Consider the following 17,643-nt stretch of genomic DNA (forward strand, 5'->3'; position numbering starts at 1 on the left):
ACTCTTCATGACTTCATATGGGGTTTTCTTGGCAAGGATACAAGAGTGGGTTTTAATTTCTTTCCTTCTGTGGATTAAAGCAGACAAAGGTTAAGTGACTTGCCTAGGGTCATGCAGCTAGTGAGTGACTGAGGTCACATTTGAATTCAGGTCTTCCTAACTCCAGGCCCAGCTCTTTATCCACTGGACCACCTAGCTGCCTCTTCCTTACCCTCTAGAAGCTTACATTTTTGTGAGGGAAATAACCCTCACATATATGCATTTGCAAAATAATAGGAATAAACTAGCTATGGTGTTACCATGTTTACCAGGTTTATGTCCATATTATATACACAACCTGGAATAGCCATCCTCAGTGATTGAGAAGAATATTCCTTCCACCCTACCAGGAATTTCCTTATGGAAACGCAGCTTGGCAGCTGCTCCTGCAGATGCTGCTGACATGGTCACTGATGATCCAGAAAAGAAAGTACTTGCCACCAAAGACTTGGGCACCATCAAAAAGTTCAACAGCAAAAACGAATATGATTTTATCAGTGGAAATGACATTAAAGAGGCATTACCTTCTGTTTTGCTGCACCCTAAGGACCATGGAACCTTTCCATATGACTTGCATCACTAACCTTCCCCATGTGTTGTTTTCCCCATTACAATGTGAACTCTTTGAAAACAGGGACTGTTTTTTATTTTTCTATTTGTATTTCCAGCACTTAACCCAGTGCTTTACAAATAGTAAGCACTTAATAAATGGGTTATTCATTCCTTAACTCAGGAGTGAGATAAAATTCTCAGTTCAACTGAAAGATAAAACAATCTAGCTGGAGAATTTCACTCTAAGCCTTCTCTGGGGTTGCCAGCCGGAGTAATCAAGGAACAAGGTGGGGGTGGGGGTGGGGCAGTTTTACCCAGCTATCCATAGTTTAAGGAACTCCTGTTAATCATTCCTAAGGTCACACCTTCTTTCTCAAACTGCAATCTGGTCTCTAAAATCTTATGGGTTCACAAGCTCTCAATATAAAATCTCATCTCCCTCTCACCTCACCGAAACACACCTAAGTCAATCAATCAGCAAGTATTTATTAAGCACTTACTAGGTGCCTTTAAGCACTGTGCCAAGTACTAGGATACAAAAAAGGATTGGGGGGGTGGGAAGAGATGTAGAGGATGAAAACAAAAACTACCCCGATGTCAAGAAACTTACTCTCTAATGTATATTAACTGTCCTTTCAGGGACTTTCCAATCCTGCCTGGGGCATAGATTGGGCTATGTGCCAGAATTCTCCTTGGAAAGAGGTTTGGACCTGTGAACTTTACCCTGCAAAATCAGAGAAGCCTTTCTTTCCCTTTGTTTCCAATACACATTTTATACTTCATGTTGTTTGTCTTTGTTGTTGTTTGGCCAATGACATCATAGGTGATCTCTTGACTTGCAAGTGAATTGGATTTAAGGGAGGCAGAGTTGCACAAGTTGTCAGCCTCATTCTTTCTTCCTGAGTCATGGAAGTCCAGTGCTGGGACAAAAGACCAGATGACTGGTGATAACCCAGGATGTAGTGGATTATCTTGGTGTCTTTGATGCCTGACCAAGCTCTAAGCCCTCCACTTCACCTGCTTCAGCTGCCTTCATGGCCATCTAAACAAATTGTTCTCTTCTACCCATTTTGGGGGAAGTATTCACATTTTATACTAATAATGAAATAAAATTTGAAAAAATTCTACAGCCAGAGGGAAAAGAGTATCTTTAATAGGAACATGCCCTTGGAGAAAATATCTTCTAAAAACTGCTCCTGAAAATTCATGCTTTTGATCTTTTCACTGGCATAGGAGAGGGAAGCCTCTCTTGATTTGAGTAATAAAAAGATGTTCCCGTTTAGTTTGGTGGGTAGTAAGCAAGGCCTTCCCACCCTTAGTAAATTTCTGTTGGACTAGCTACCAATTATCTGCCTTATTTGAGGAATTAAGTACAGTCCTAATTTTCATTGCCTCCTATTCAAGAAAGTTTCAGGATTTCAAAGAAGTATACAGTATTCTTAATTTTTATAACACAACTAAGTTCTTAACACTGTATGTTTCCATGCTAAATGAACATACTCCAGGATATTAGATATAAATACTAAGATTTCTCTAAGATTAACAGTTCTCTTTTAAAAGATTTTGTTGTTTAGTTATTTCAGTCATGTCCAACTCTTCATGACCCCATTTAGGGTTTTCTTGGCAAAGATACTGCAGTGGTTTGCTGTTTCCTTCTCCAGCTTATTTTACAGATTGAGGAAACTGAGACAAAGAGGGTTAAGTGACTTGCCAAGGGTCACACAGCTAGTAAGTGTCTGAGGCCAAATTTGAACTCAGGAAGCTGTCTTCCTTACTTCAGGCCCAGCTGTCTATCCACTTTGCCAGCCAACTGCCCCTTTTAGAAGATTACCTTTTTTCTAATAATTCCTATGTATAATTTCATTTATTTACACGATGTCCATAGCATCACTCATCTCTAGTTGCATTTATATGAAAATACCCAAATATCTTGAAAAATGTAGTAGAGTACTTTTGAAAGTACTCCCCCACCCCTAAGAGAGGGAGGAAACATGTTTCATAATCTCTCCAGGTACAAGATTTAGCCTGGACAAGGTTCAGAACAGACCACATAGTAATTCATATGCCTGGAGAGAGAACACTGGGCAAGCTAACCCCTTGAGGTTTCCTTGAGTTCCATACTTCAAAGAGTCTACCATCAGAATATGCATATGGTTTTAAAGACTCTTGGTGAACATCTACTTCTGATACCTTACCAGCTGAAAAAATTCTTGTTTGTTTTCTTTTTTTTAACATGGAGCATTTCAGAAGACTATTTAAAATTTAATTTCCTTCCAAGAACCTAAGGGATATCAGGACCCTTGGCTTGGGGAACCTTGAAAATCCTGAGCCAAGAGAGTGGAGGTAGTTTAGTATTTTGGAAAGAGAACTGAGAATCACAAGATTTAGATTCTAGTCTTGTCCTCTGCAACATTGGGCAAGTCTCAACCTCGGTTTCCCTTTTCTCACCTGTAGAACAGACACTGGTGACCATTTCTCCTTCTGTATATTCCCCTCCCTGAGGGTTGGAGACATTGTTCTCTCTTGGTTCTCCTACCTGTTTGAATGTTCCTTGTTAGTGTTCTTTGGTAGATCATCAACCAAAACCTGGCTCCTAATGCAGGAATACTAAAGGATCATTGCTGGACTTCTTCTCTTTATCACCTTAACAGCTCCCATGACCTCATTTATCATCTCTATGCAGATGACTTCAAATTTATGTACCCATCCCTCTCTTTCCTGAGCTTCAGACCTCTATTGCCAACTGCCTGTTAGAATTTTTTAACTGGATGTGCCATAGGCATCTCAAATTCAACATGTCCAAAAAGACATTTTCTTCTCTCTAAACCCAGCTTTTCCCCAAACTATTCTGTTGTTGTTGTTGTGTTAAGGATTCTTTCAGTCACCCAGGTTTGCAACATTGGAGTGATCCTTGACTCAGTCTCCCTTACCCCACATATAATTTACTAAGTCTTACCCGTTTTCCTGAAATAATGTCTCATATCCCTATTTTCTCCAGTCACACAGCCACCACTCCCTAGTTAAGGCCCTTCTCACCTCTTGCCAAAACTATTATAATAATGTCCTAATTGATCTCCCTGTCTGAAGTTCTGCCCCTCTCCAATCCATCTTCCACATAGCTGCCAAAGTGATCCGACCTAAGGCACAGGTCTCCTTATGTGATTCCTCTGGTCAAAATATCTTAGTGGTTTCCTGTTACTTTTACCATTAGATAAAAACATGTATATTTGGTATATCATATAAAATTCAGCTCCAGCATCTCCTTCCAGGCTTGTATATTATTCCCCTTCATGAAATCTATGTTCCAACCAAACCTGCCTTCTTGTAGTTCCTCCTATATCTCTGTTTTCCATGCTTTAGCATAGGCTGTCCCCCATGCCTGGAATCTATGCCCTCCTCACCACTGCCCCTTAGAATTCTTCATTTCCTTTGATCCTTCTACTTAAGACTTAACTCATCTTTCACCTGCTATTGCCTCCAACCTGAAATTAGCTGTATATATGAAATTTGTATATATTATGGATGAGTAAATATTGTCTCCACTTATAGAAAGTCTGCTCCCTGACGATGCCCCACAGGGCAGGAAGGCTAGCCTAGCTGAAGCAGCAAGGCAGACTGAAGCAGGGACAGGAAGCAGTATGTTCCAGGCAAATCAAACCTCCACCCCCTTGACCACAGTCTCCCCTTAGACCCTAATGGAGAAAGCCCAGGTTCGATTGATTCCAGCCCAGTGCCCTTAGCCTTTGTCCTGAAAAGCAAGCCCTTTGGAGATGTAGCCTGGAATTTTTTTTAACTTGATTTTACTGATTTCTAAGAATGGAAACTGGCTCCCAATGCAATTTGATTGGAGACTTTTGTGGTCTTGTTAATTCATTGACTGCTGTAGTCCTTTGTGGCATGATCATTTTAATGCTATTATGTTATGGTGCTAAAGATGTGATTGGGTAGAGCTGCTGATGGTGGTTTGGACCAGTTGGACTTGTGGATCCCCAGAAGTTGTTTTTTACATAATTTTAGAGCTGTATGGGACCTTTCTCATGTAATCCAACACCTTTATTTTACATGAGAAAACCGTTGCAGAGAGGGAAAGTTGTTTGCTCAAGCTGTCATAGCTAGTAAGTGACAGAGCCAGAGCTAAAATGCAGGTCTTGTAACTGCTAACCTGCACTGAGGGAGAGATGAAAGAGTCAATGTGCAATGTGCAAGGTGAGTCAAACTGCCACCACCACCACTTTGACCACCATCTCCCCTCAGACCCTGATGGAGACATCCCAGGACTTTGACCCCAAGAGCCTTAAGAATAGCAGGGTCCCCCAAACCTGCTTCCAGCCCAGCCCCCTTAAATATCACTGAGAGGAGAAATCATTGTGGAGATGGGGCCTATCTTCCTCAGCACCTCCTCCCACCTCAAACCACTGTGGCCATTTCCAGCCCAGCTCTCCCAGTAATTATCCAGGGAAGAAACTCTTGTGGAGAAGGGGCCACCCATCCCTACCAACCGCCTACCAGCTGCTCCCCACAGGGCAGGAAAGACAGCTTAGCTTATGTAGCAAGGCAGGCTGAAGCAGGGACAGGAAGCAGCATGTTCCAGGTAAATCAAACCTCCACCCCCTCCACCACCATCTCCCCTCAGACCCTGATGGAGAAAGCCCAGGATCCATTGCCTCTGGCCCAGTGCCCTTAGCCTTCGTCCTAAGAAGCAAGCCCTATGGAGATGCAGCCTGGAAACAGGCAGGTACCTCCCTGACTATCTCAAGACTCCAAGCAGCTCCCAAAATGTGAATTGCAGCAAAGGTGCCAGTCTGCATTAGCAGAGGAAGTTCCTCATGAGGAGCTTAAACACTAGTGAAATCACCTCCTTCAAAAAATTTAAATGTGATTGTGGATGTGAAAGCATTTTGAAAAGTATAAATATGTTGCATAAATGCCAGGCATTATTTTTGTAGCCATTGTTGGGGGTCTTCACCTTTTTATTCCCTCTCCTCTAGACCCGATTTGGGAGATGGCATGAGTCCAAGGACATGGATGCCCTTATGGATGCTTGTAAATTTTCATGCATTCATTTTTTGTGTCAAAGAACCAATTTCAGTAGAGGATTCAATCCATTCCATTTGGTAAATTTAATTTACCAAAAGCTTATTAAACTCTGCATCTGGTAGGTGCAATGTGCCGGTGATACAAATTTTTTTTTTAAAGACAATGCCTGCCTTCAAGGAGCTTATCTTTTAGTAAAACAGATAATAGGGTTTAATTAAAAAAAAAACAGAGATTTGGAGTCAGAGGTTCTTGGTTCATATCCCAGTCTTGTTACTTGCACCTGAGACCTTGGGTAAATCATTGTACCTTTCTACATCTCAGCTTCCCCATTTATAAAATGAAAGATTAGACTAGAATCTAGTTGGAGGTATCAAACAGGGAAGCTGAACTCTTCTCAGTGCTGTTCAAACATATTAAAATGTAATTGGGAAATATTTAACTAAATTAATAAAAATACAATAGAACATAGATAATGTGGGTTTTTTTCTTGAGTCACTATGGGCCTGCAAGGATTTAGTCTTGACCCCACTGGACTAGATGACCCGTTACGGTCCTTAAAACTCAAAATCTGTGATCCTATGAACACACATAAGTACAATACAAGTTACCAATAATTACTTGTCCAGAAGCCAGATTCAGATTAGTGTCAGCTTCGGGGGTGTGGGAGAGAAGCATTTCTTTTTCCCTGCCTGCTAGTGTAAGTAAAAACCAATCCATACCTCTAAGTAGGCAATGTAGATTGAAGAGACCTAAAACAGTCCAACCACTTCGGAGTTATTTTTAAAAAGGATTTTTCATTAAACATATGCACCTTGATCTCTTTAGCTGAGAATAATTCCCCTCAGCTGCTAGTATCATCTTATTCATGAACATCTGGCATCTGCTTTGTATGAATCTTATATATCCTTGTTTATGTGTATAGTCTCCTCTGACAGAATGTAAGCTTCTTGAGGGCAGAGGGTTTCACTTTTGTTTTTGTATTCGCAGTGCCTAACTCAATGCCTGGAATACAGCAGATTCTTAATAAGTGTTTGCTGGTCAATTCTTGATATTAGCTCATGCTTTCCTTACTCATGCAGAATCCCTTCATAATTGCCTGTGATTTAAAATGTAATACTATACTTGGCATCTTCTACCAGACAACTGGAAAAAATAAAGTTTTGCAGACACCCTACTTGCTTCTGATATGATCAAGAAACTCTCCCTCAACTTTCCTAAATTTAAATAGAGTTGAGAGAAGTTCTCAAAGAAGTTCTCAAAGTGTAGTCCAGATACTAGGAGATCAAAATTTTCACAAAACAAGATTTTAAAATTTATAATTAGCAAATATTAATAGATTCATAATCCACCTAAAAAAAGCTCTTTGGGAGTCAGAGGTCCTCAGTTTTTAGGAGTGTAAAGGGGTCCTGAGACTAAAAAGTTTGATAACCATTGTCCTACATCACAATTTATGGATCAAAACAAAAACAAAAGCAGAAACTCAGACACCTAAAATAGATATTCTGAAAAATGAGTTTAGAACATAATTTAGAAAATGTCTTAAATTCCTCAGAAAATGCTTATTACTATGAAGTATTGTTATTCAATAAGAACTCACTATCTAAAATAAATTACCTTCTCACTTAAAAAATCTGCAATAAAAGAGCATTAAAAGACTTCTAAATACTCATCCTCTTTCCCCTCTACCATCTCTAGCAAGTTTATTTTTTCCTGAGGCAGCTAGATGGCACAGGGACAAAGTGCTAGGCTAGAGTCAAGGAAGATTCAAGTTCAAATCCAGCTTCAAACATATAGTAGTTGTATGACCCTGAGCAAGTCACTTACCCTTTGACTCCCTCAGTTTCCTCAACTGTAAAATGGAGAAAATAGAGCACCTACTTCACCGGGTTGTTAAGAGCTTCAATAAAACACTTAAGTGCAATGCCTGGCACATAGTAGGTGTTCAATAAATACTTCTTCCTTTTAACATTAGCCTTGAAAAAAAATCATGAAATTTTTCTATGTGTGCTTCTGTCTTTAAACAGCTAGACTCTAAAAGGTCAGTTTTCTGAGAGAAACATAAAAATAAAAATCGCTAATCACTTTTTTATGGCACACTTTTAGATATATTTTAAGTGATCAAAAAGCTACTTCTAATTTTCCTCAGGCGTCTGATCAGTTTTTTAAATGAAAACACAAAACACTTTAAAAGTTTAAAAGTTTATTGCCAAACTTGATGCAGACCCCTTTTTAAGATTACAAAGAAAAAGACAAGATTAACAGATTTCAGGTGAGGTAACAAAAAGGAAAGGCTACTGAGAATCATGCACTTCCTGTCCAGTTACAGCTGTAGCAAACAAGTACATTAAAGTACATCCAAGTGCATGTGACAAAAAACTCCAAATATTTCATTTTCGGTCAGAGCCCATGCTGAAAAACTAAAATACAAAATGCATTCCACAGTGCTTGGGCTATTTATTTGTTAATTTGTTCACTTTGCAGTTGTGAATCTACATTCAAGTTGGGGGCTATAACACAATAAATTGAAAAAAATTTAGATAAGCAACAGAATAAACTGTGATCTGAAAAATCTTATCAACTTAATTTTTTATTCCCAAGATGAGTAGCAGTGTAAAGTATATGCAACAACAACAAAACCTTTTTCAGAAAGAATTACTCAAAACTCTAAATGGGAAACAAAAGAAAAAATAACTCTAAACTCATAATTTGTGATATTCTTACAAATGATTGCTACTACTACATACAGAGTATACCCAAAGCAAATTATGTTCATTTGAGATGAGCTGAGAAGATAAATAGCCAGAAATGGCCTTGCTATTTGATTTTAAACATGGCTTCATCTTCTAATAGGCCATCACCCTAAGAGTAAACTATGTTATCACCACTACAAATATGTTTTCTTTTTTTTATTTAACTTTTTATTTAATAAAAGTGTAGGTTCATATAATCTAAGATCTACCAACTACTGCCAACTGATTACTAATGCCCAATGGAGCTACTGCTGAACGTGTAGGAATACGAGTATGATGAATTCCCAGATGCATCAAAGCTGCCTCTCCTGGATCCACTACGTGAGCCAGAGCGAGATCCAGATCGAGACCCTGAACGGGATCCTGGAGCAGAAGATACATTATATGGGCTTGGCAAACCCTTGGATGAAACTGAAGCTGCTTCCAGCAGACGTAACCCAGTGATATCCTCCACCATGGATCGATTCATAGCATCTTTGTAGGATATTTTCAGTTTGGTTTTGGGGCAGGTCAAGATCTTGGCATAGTTGCCAGTGTCGTGAAGCTTCTGAGCGGCTCGGCCATCGATCAACCCTTTTCTGATAGCCTCTTCAGAACTTATCCTTCCATGAACCTCTGGGTCAACCAGGCCTCCAGTGAGGTACTGGAATTCCAGGAAGCGCTGACCCGCCTCATAAGGTAGCCATTTCTCCTTAACTGCTTCTGCTGCTGACATCTTCTTCTTCCCCTTCACACCTTCAAAGCCGATAAATGCTTTCTGTGCTGGCTTCAGCCTGGTTGCCATATCTTGGTCAATGAGGCCCTGGGAGACCGCATCTTGAAGTGAAAGCTTCTGACCTGTGGTGGGATTGATGATGCCTCCTGTACAGGCTTGAGCTTCCAGCAGCCTCTGACCTGTGATGCTATCTACAATCCCTCTCTCTATACCTTCTGTAATTGAAATTTTCTCCAAGTTTTCTGTGTCAAAGATGGCTGCAATGGGGCTTGTCTCCTCTAAGGCGTCAGACCAAGAGCTGCTCCGGATAGTTAAATTTCTGATGGTGGAAATGCTGGAGGTCTTGCTTACAGATTCATGTCGAGAACTACTGAAAACTTCATCTCCACCACTACCACTGCCAATATTGCTGGTACCATTTTTTAAGGAAATCATATCAGCAAACTGAGTGAGGCTAAGGCTGCCAGAGCGGTATTGATCAAAGAATTTTCTGTCAACAAGGCCTTTATCAATAGCATCTTGAATATCATACTGACTGCCTGTTTTCCTGTCAACTAGGACCACCCTGGTGGACCCATCTGATCCAGTGATGGTTATTTCTTCCCACTCACACTCTTGCTCACAGAGTTCTACAAAAGTGTCATAATCAATAAGACCCTTCTTGTAAGCCTCTTGAACAGACATTTCCTTGTTGGTTTCTGGGTCTACTATGACCACTCTGCGTTTCCTCAGTGTATTCTTTTGTGATGTCTGTATTGGTTTCTTCTTTTCCTTTAAGGGCAAAAGACAGAGTCCTGTTTCTTCATCCTTCATGCATCTTTCTTTCAGTTGCAAGTAGGTGAGATTTTCCTCTGTATTTGGATCAAAAAATCCCTTTGTGTCATCACTGGGGTCTGACAAGATTTCACTTAACTCTTCATTAAAATAACCCCTCTTGTAAGCTATGTCAACTGGTAAACGATGGCTCTCTTTTGGGTCAATGATTCCACCTGTTGCAATCTGAGCCTCCAATAATCGAATTCCGTGACCCTTCTCAATAAGCTCTTTGTTCATGGCTTGGAACAAGGAGATGATATTTCCTGTTTCTGGATCTTTATACCCAGTAACAGCCCGTTCAGCTGACAGGAGTTTCTCTTTAAATTCAATGCCTACTAACCCTCGTTTGTAGGCTTCTTCCACTGGTAGCCTCAGGTTGCTGACAGGATCCACAATAAAACCAGTGGCTGCTTGAGCTTCTAGAAGTTCTAGGGCAGTACCAGGTCTGACCAAACCAATTTTCATGGCCTCATAAATGCCAAGCTTTTGTTTGGTGGTCTCATTGTAGATGCCCGCTATACAGCTGGAACCCTGGAGGAAATCCTTAATTCTCTCACCAACCTCATCATAGGAAATCTGGCCTGATTCGAGTTCATTTACAGTGGATGGACGCAAAATTCCAGAATCCACCAGTTCAGTGACTGTGACAGGCTGTCTGATTCCTTGGAATGACATGCTCCTCTTCTGTACTAACAGTAAAAGCAAGCCAGTGTGTGGTTCAATTCTACATCTTTCTTTCAGCTGCATGTAACTGACCTTCTTTTTGTTGATGGGGTCCACAAAGTTCTTCTGACTGTCTCGGGGATCATTAAGAGACCTATACAAGTCTCGGTCAATTAGCCCACGGGACAAAGCAACATCTTTCGGCAAAAAGACACTGTTAATGGGGTCTATCACACCCCCTGAGGCAATCTGAGCCTCTAACAGACGCATTCCTGTTTCTCTGTCAATCAGATTTTTCTTGATGGCCTCAGAAACAGATACTGTCTTGCCTGAAAATGGATCATCAAAGCCAGTGACAGCCTTTTCTGCAGTATAGATCTGCTGCCGATCATCAAAGTCAATGAGGTCCCGAGCAATGGCACTGTCAACAGTCAGCTTCTCATTCCTATGGGGGTCAATCACACCTCCTGTAGCTGCCTGGGCCTCCAGGAGCATTACTGTGGATTCTGGAGTAATAAATTTCTTCCTCTTGGCTTCCACCAAAGAGTACTTTTCTTTAGGGGAAGCAGAAGCCCCAGCGATAGCACCTGCTCCACGAAGGAAAGGTTGGATTTCAGAAGCAACTTCTTCTACTGACTTTTTCCCCCTCAACAGTTTGTCCAAAGTGGTTTTGTCTATCAATTGACATTCGTAGAGTTGCATTGCAGTCACCTTTTTCCTCAGCCCATCAAACATCAGTTTTGAGGGGTCAATGGACCATTCATCTTCAGTCTGAGTCTCCCTATGAGATCCATATGGACGCTGTTTGAGTTTATCAATCTCTCTCTGCATTCGACAACGTTCCGATTCCATCTGTGACTGTGTTTCCCTGGTGGAGTCCTCCAGCTTTCGCCTGCACCTGTCCTCAATCCTCTTGATCTCTGCTTGCAACCTTTCAATCTCGCTCCTTAGGCAGTTCTTCTCTCTTTCACTCTTTTCTCTTTCAGATTCAATCTTCCTAATAGCCTCTTCCTTGCGGGAGTACTGACTTTTCCACTGATTTAAGTCATTCTGAATTTGCTGTTTCTCACACTCCAGTCGCTGTTTCACCCTAATCTCTGACTCCAGTGTGGCTTTTGCACGATTCAGCTCATCTTCTAGCCTTTGCAACCTTGCCTTGTCTTGTTCCAGGACTTTGATTTTTACCAGAAGACTCTCTCTTTCTTGCACAACTTGACTGCATTGATTCTTGGATTCATGAATCCTATTAGATGCCTAAAATTAAAAAATAAAAATAAATGAAAGAACAATATTGATTATATCTCTCATAATTAAACCTCTTTGGTGCTAACATTTTCACTTTACATGTGCGTACTCTTTCCCTTCCAATCTGTGTCCTCATTTTACTTTTAGCTTGTCATTCTACACATTTGTTTTGTTTTTTTTTAAAGTTTATTCCATTACCACCCAACATCTATTGCTTCATACTCATCACTCTTATCTCCTCAAAGGAAATGGGGAAATTGCAACCCTAATTACCTTACGTTTATCTCTTATGTGAGTTTAAGGGAATTCTGATCTTGTTAAAGCTGATCATACCTATTATACTTACACTAAAATATTTAATATAGCAATGTAAATATTTTGTATTTGTATGTTGTCATATACATGGGCACATACATACTTCTACTGATATAGACACAGTTCTACTCCCACACAAATATTGTCTATAGCAGTCACATATATTAGAAGTTAAAGAAATCAATTTTTAAAAATTAGGTGTTAAAGGAAATCGAACCCAAAAACAAACCCAGGAACACTAAAACTGACATGCAAAGAAGCAACATGCTGAGAACAGTGAAAAGAGAAGAGAGTAATCAATAAGCAAGAAAAGGAAAAAAAGATAACCTGCATAGAAAACAGCTTTGTTGGGTGGGTAATTTTTAATTCAAGCAAATTTGAAATTATACAGATATATGTTAAAGATCCCTCTAAACATATATATATTTACACATATAAAGCATATATTCAAATAAAAGGATTGTCTAGTACAGGGGTGGGGAACCTGCAGCCTCAAGGCCACACGTGGCCCTCTAGGTCCTCAAGTGGGGCCCTTTGACTGAATCTAAACTTCATAGAACAAAATAAAAGGATTTGTTCTGTAAAACTTGGACTCAGTCAAAAGGCCACACCCAAAGGCCACATGTGACCTTGAGGCCTCAGATTTCCCACTGCTGGTCTAGACTCTGATACACAAAGCAAGACAGACACAGTCCTGCCTTCATAGGAGATTACCCCAAACGTCCTACCTGCTCTGGAGGACTCCAAAGAGTTACACGCAGGTTATACACATATTAAATTTTGGTTAAGGGTCAGGGCGTAAGGACAAATAGCACCAAAAGTTCTTGTCAAGCAGTTTTCTCGGTTATGATAGATGGTCATGCTTTAGTAGACACACAGCAGATAAGTATAACTACAGTTAGTTGGAATAGCAAAAGACTAATTAAGGTTAGAAAACAATGTGAGTGAATTATTTGAGAAAGAGTAAAGCCATGATCAAATATTTGTGAATAATACCTCTATAGCCTGCTTTTGGAATTTTTCAATTTCCTGTCTCAAATTTTCCCTTTCTCTCTGTAAATCATTAATCAGCCCCTGTAGTTCCAAGGTTCGGTTGTTGCTGATCTGTAGTTGGCTTCTTAGGTCAGAGATAGTAGCATTTTTATCACTATCGGCTTCACTCCTTCCTCTTCGTAGATCATCATATTCCAGTCTCAGGTTCCGCAACTCTTCCTCTAGCATCAAATGTTCTTTGGTCAGGTTCTCTGTGAGACACTGTAGCCTCTCTATTTCTATCTTACTTTCATTCAGACTCCTGCTCTTGTCTTCAATTGCCTTCTGGAAGTGCTCATTTCTCAGGTGAGCCTGTTTAACATTCTCTTGTTCCTGGACCAATTGCCTCCTCAGGGTTTCGACCTCTGATGCCAGTTTCCTCAACTCCTCTTGAGTTCTCTGCTTCTCTCTCACGTGCCCGTCTACCACATCTCTTTGCTGTCTGAGATCGTCCTCACTTCTCTTCTTGCTAATGGATGCTTGCTCCAGCTGCTGCGTCAGGTTGGTGATTTTGATTGCTTGCTCTTTCAAAGATCTCCGCATGGACTCCAATTCATCTTCTAGCTTCTTCCTCTTAGAACATTCATCAGAAGAGGTTTTCTTCAGCCTGTTCAATTCATCTTCTACTTTCTGTTTTTGGAACTGGAGCTCTTTTAGAGAACTTTGGAACCGTGAAATATCTTGGTCCTTTACTGTTCTCTCCTGAGAAATTCTCTCGTAGTCAATTTTCAGGCGTGTCAGCTCTTGTTCGTGAACCTTCAGTATGTTTATTGTCTCCGTGGCATTACTGTTTGCTTTCTGCAGATCATACTGTGTTCTTTGTAATTTGGCGTTTTCATCCTCCAGACATTTTCTCTGGTTTGTTTCAGTTTCTATCAACTTTTTGAGTCTTTCAAGTTCTTTGTTTTTATCCTGAATGGTTTTGGCAGCATCATCAAGTGACTGCTTATATCTTGTGCTCTCTTCTGAGCGCATTTGGGTGACCTGTTTCAGCTCAAACTCCAGCTGCTGTTTCCTCTGAGTGATCTCAGTGCCAGTCGCCTTCTGCTGCTGGACATTTTCTTCCACCCTCCTAAGATTCTCTGTGGTCTGAGCTAAAGTGTTCTTCAGTCTCTTAATTTCCTCTGATAAACTCCTGTTTTCTCTGGTTAGATTATCTATCTGAGTTCGGTAGCCACTGGTGTCCTCTTCTTTTTGCTTGGTAAGCTGGTGGAGTGTGGTCTTGGTGATGTTTATCTCTGTTTCAAACTGGTTCTTTAAGCTAATAATTTCCTCATCATAATTGTTTCTTACCTTACCTAGCTCATTCTCATAGTCCCAGCGGCGCTTAGCCTCCTCCTGATACTCAACTTTGAGTCTTTCTATTTCTTTGTTTTTATCCTGAATAGTCTTTGCAGCCTCCTCGAGAGACTGCTTGTGCCTGGCATTGTCCTCTGAGCGCTGCTGAATCACTTGTTTAAGCTCGATCTCTAGCTGCTGCTTTTTTTGCATAATCTCGGACCCACAAGCTTTTTGCTGAATAGCGTTTTCTTCAGCCCGCCTCCGCTGCTCTGTGGTCTCCAAGATGCTGTCATTCAGCCTGACAATTTCATCTTTCAGATCTCGGTTTTCTCTCGAGAGTCGATCAATCTGGTTTCTGAGACCTTTGGTATCATCCTCCTTTTGCATGGATATTTCCTTGATTGTGGTCTTCGTAATATTAATTTCTGTCTCATACTTGTTCCTTAAATTACTCATCTCCTCATTATAGTGGTTTCTTACCTTTGCCAGCTCATTTTCATATTCCCTCTTCCGGGCGCCCTCCTCTTGAAGAAGAACCCTCAACCTTTCTATCTCGTACTCCTTCTCCTTGATGGCCTTTTCAGATTCTAATCTTTGCCACCCAAGGTTTTCCTTTTCGCATTGCCTTGCTTTCTGCAGCTGGTCATAGTCATTCTTCTGTTGGTCAAATCTGTCCTCCACAGATTTTCTTTTCCTCTTTTCATCTTCAATTTCATAAGTGAGTCTTGTGATCTTCTCATTGAGCTCTTTTATCTGCCCATAGCACTTATCTAGGTTTTGTTTAGCTGATTTTCCATCCAGCTCAGCTTGTCTCTTTAGCTCCTCCAGGCTCACAAGTTTTGCTCTGAACTGGGAGCACTCTGCTTGGTATTTCTGCAGGTTCTGATCCAAGAATTTGTTCTTGTTACAGTTTTCAGAATTGGCATCTCTGGCGAGACGAAGTTCTTCTTCTAAAACTTCAATTTTGGTGTTTTTCAGCTGTTGGATTGAAAGCATAAAACATGTTGAAGTAACTGCATTCCTAACGCAGGATTTAAATACTTATTCTGAGTGTGTGTATACATATACGTGTGAGTGGTTAAGGAGATGGCCTCAGAGTCAAGAAGACCAGGGTTCAAGTCTCACCTCTGACACCTACTAACTATGGGATCTTGGCAAGTCAATTTACTTCTTATGGCCTTCTGACAAGTCTCTCAGATCGTAAATTACTGAAAAGTAGCTGATCTGCTTTGGATGAGGAAGTTTCCTCACCAGGAGCTCCTTATATCAATAAAATCACAGATCTGCATAAATAAAGTAGACAGGAAACAGCTATATACAATATCTGACATTGCAAAATTTTTCTTGTTTTGAACTTTATTTAATCATTCATCTTTTTTTTAAAAGCTCAACTGTAAAATAAGGAAGATATCTGAAAACTGTGCCTTTGTTTTATATATATGTTTCTCTACTAACTATTGGTCACACTCTAGGTGAGCAAATTTTTGTTTATTTATTTGGGAAGATTGTGAATTTATTCTTTTTAAATCTTGAACTTAGCAGTCAATCAATAAACATTTGTTAAGTGCCTACTACATGCCAGGAACTGGGGATACATAAAGAGACAAAAGTCAGTCTCTGACCTCATGGAGCTCACAAACAAATAAATGTCTCCAAATACAGGACCAAACAGAACACAAGGATTGCTCGTGAGACTATACATGTCCCTCAGGGAATGCTTGCTCTTCCCTTAAGCATATAAGAAACTCAGTATGTAACTTTCAAAGCTATCCAGTTGTAGACCTGTGAATTGGGAAAAGGAGTTCCTGAGGAGAAGAAACTTCCTTTACCACTGCAGACAGAAACACTAAGCAATAAAGAAAATGTATTATACTCTCAATATGAAGAATTTTATCAGTCTAGTGCATACTGACTACAAATTTAAAAAAAGAGATCAATAAATGTCCTTAGTCAAATGTTTTTAAAAATCTGTCTTAATGGCATTTTCAGGTGACCAAAATTTGGCTAGGAACAACAAATGGAATGTCTTTCATAACCCTGTTGTTAGAGCACAAGATTACCATCTGCCTAATAGGTGAAATTAATTTTATCAAATGTTTTACATATATGGTTACATTTGATGAGGAAATAAAACTTTATTCATGTCTTATCCAATTCCATATAATAGCGAGGCAATGAGGACAAAGTTCTCCCGTGTTTTGTTATTTATGTTAAAAGAAGTCACCCAAACAAATTACCTTCAGGTCATCTAAACTCTTTAACATTTCACTTAGGAATCTGTAATAGTCTCCAGATCTTGTAAGTAGCTCTATGTACCGAGCATGAATTTCTGCAGCCTTAAGGGGGGAAAAACAAAAAATAAAACATCATATTCCAAAGAGCCTTACAAAAAAGTTTATCAGTATGTCTTCTGAAATAACAATATATTTTAGCATGAGCTGTATTTTAATATAATTTGTTTCTTTTCTAATCCTTTGTATTTCATTTTATGCATTTAAAAATATTATTCTAAGATGGGGTCCCTGGCCTTCATCAGATCTACCAAAGTGGTTTATGGTACAAGAACCCCTTCACTGTCCTATTTTAGATGTGTGTTCTTTAAGATTTTTTTGAAGACAGATTCAATTCAGTTATCATTTCTTATAAATTCCCTATGTAAACTACTCAAAACTCTTTTCAACCACCCCAATTTAAATATATTTTTTCAGACTGCAATATTATGAATGACAGATTAAAACTTAACTGAAATACTTTATATAAAAAGGGCTTTCATTAAGGAGTCAAGAATTGTCAAAAGGAACAAATGCACCATGTTGTTTATAATATCCCCCCCCAATTCAATGTAATAAATTTTAAAGATTATTATAGACCTCTTGCAGAATGACCCCTGAAGGGGACTGAACCATAGTTCTCTTAATAGGTATATTGAGCAGAGTTTCCAGTCCTGAAGTGTATGATGCAAGCTGAAGTTCATAATCCTGAACAAAAAAAAAAAAGAGGTTAAGAAAAATAAATTCTTAAAGGATCTCAGAAAAATAATTTAGGTCTAAATTTCCTTAAAAATTTACATCCCGAGGAATAAATGCAAAACGGAGGCCATATGAGGTCCTAAGCATATAAATATGTGATATGACATTGCTTTCTCATAAGTAGTACATATCTACCCTAAAATGTACAAAATAAAAAACTGAATTATTC

General features: G+C 39.6%; 1 protein-coding gene across 2 annotated transcripts in view; it reads right to left on the reverse strand.

Annotated features, from left to right (window-relative positions):
- Nucleotides 1-7,811: 7,811 nt before the first annotated feature.
- Nucleotides 7,812-17,643, reverse strand: part of DSP (desmoplakin) — a 51,699-nt gene continuing 41,867 nt past the window's right edge. The window contains exons 21-24 of one of the 2 annotated variants that reach the window (XM_021009887.2): nt 17,316-17,423; nt 16,683-16,781; nt 13,129-15,423; nt 7,812-11,826 (exon numbers count right to left, since the gene is read on the reverse strand). In XM_021009887.2, the coding sequence (XP_020865546.1) occupies nt 8,608-11,826; nt 13,129-15,423; nt 16,683-16,781; nt 17,316-17,423 (5,721 nt within the window). In that variant the 3' untranslated portion in view covers nt 7,812-8,607. The remainder of the gene's footprint in view (nt 11,827-13,128; nt 15,424-16,682; nt 16,782-17,315; nt 17,424-17,643) is intronic. The other variant, XM_021009888.2, reaches the window with a different exon arrangement.

This window comes from Phascolarctos cinereus, unplaced genomic scaffold, assembly GCF_003287225.1.
Source record: "Phascolarctos cinereus isolate Bilbo 61053 unplaced genomic scaffold, phaCin_HiC Scaffold_4;HRSCAF=312, whole genome shotgun sequence".
NCBI classification, from domain to species: Eukaryota; Metazoa; Chordata; class Mammalia; order Diprotodontia; family Phascolarctidae; genus Phascolarctos; species Phascolarctos cinereus.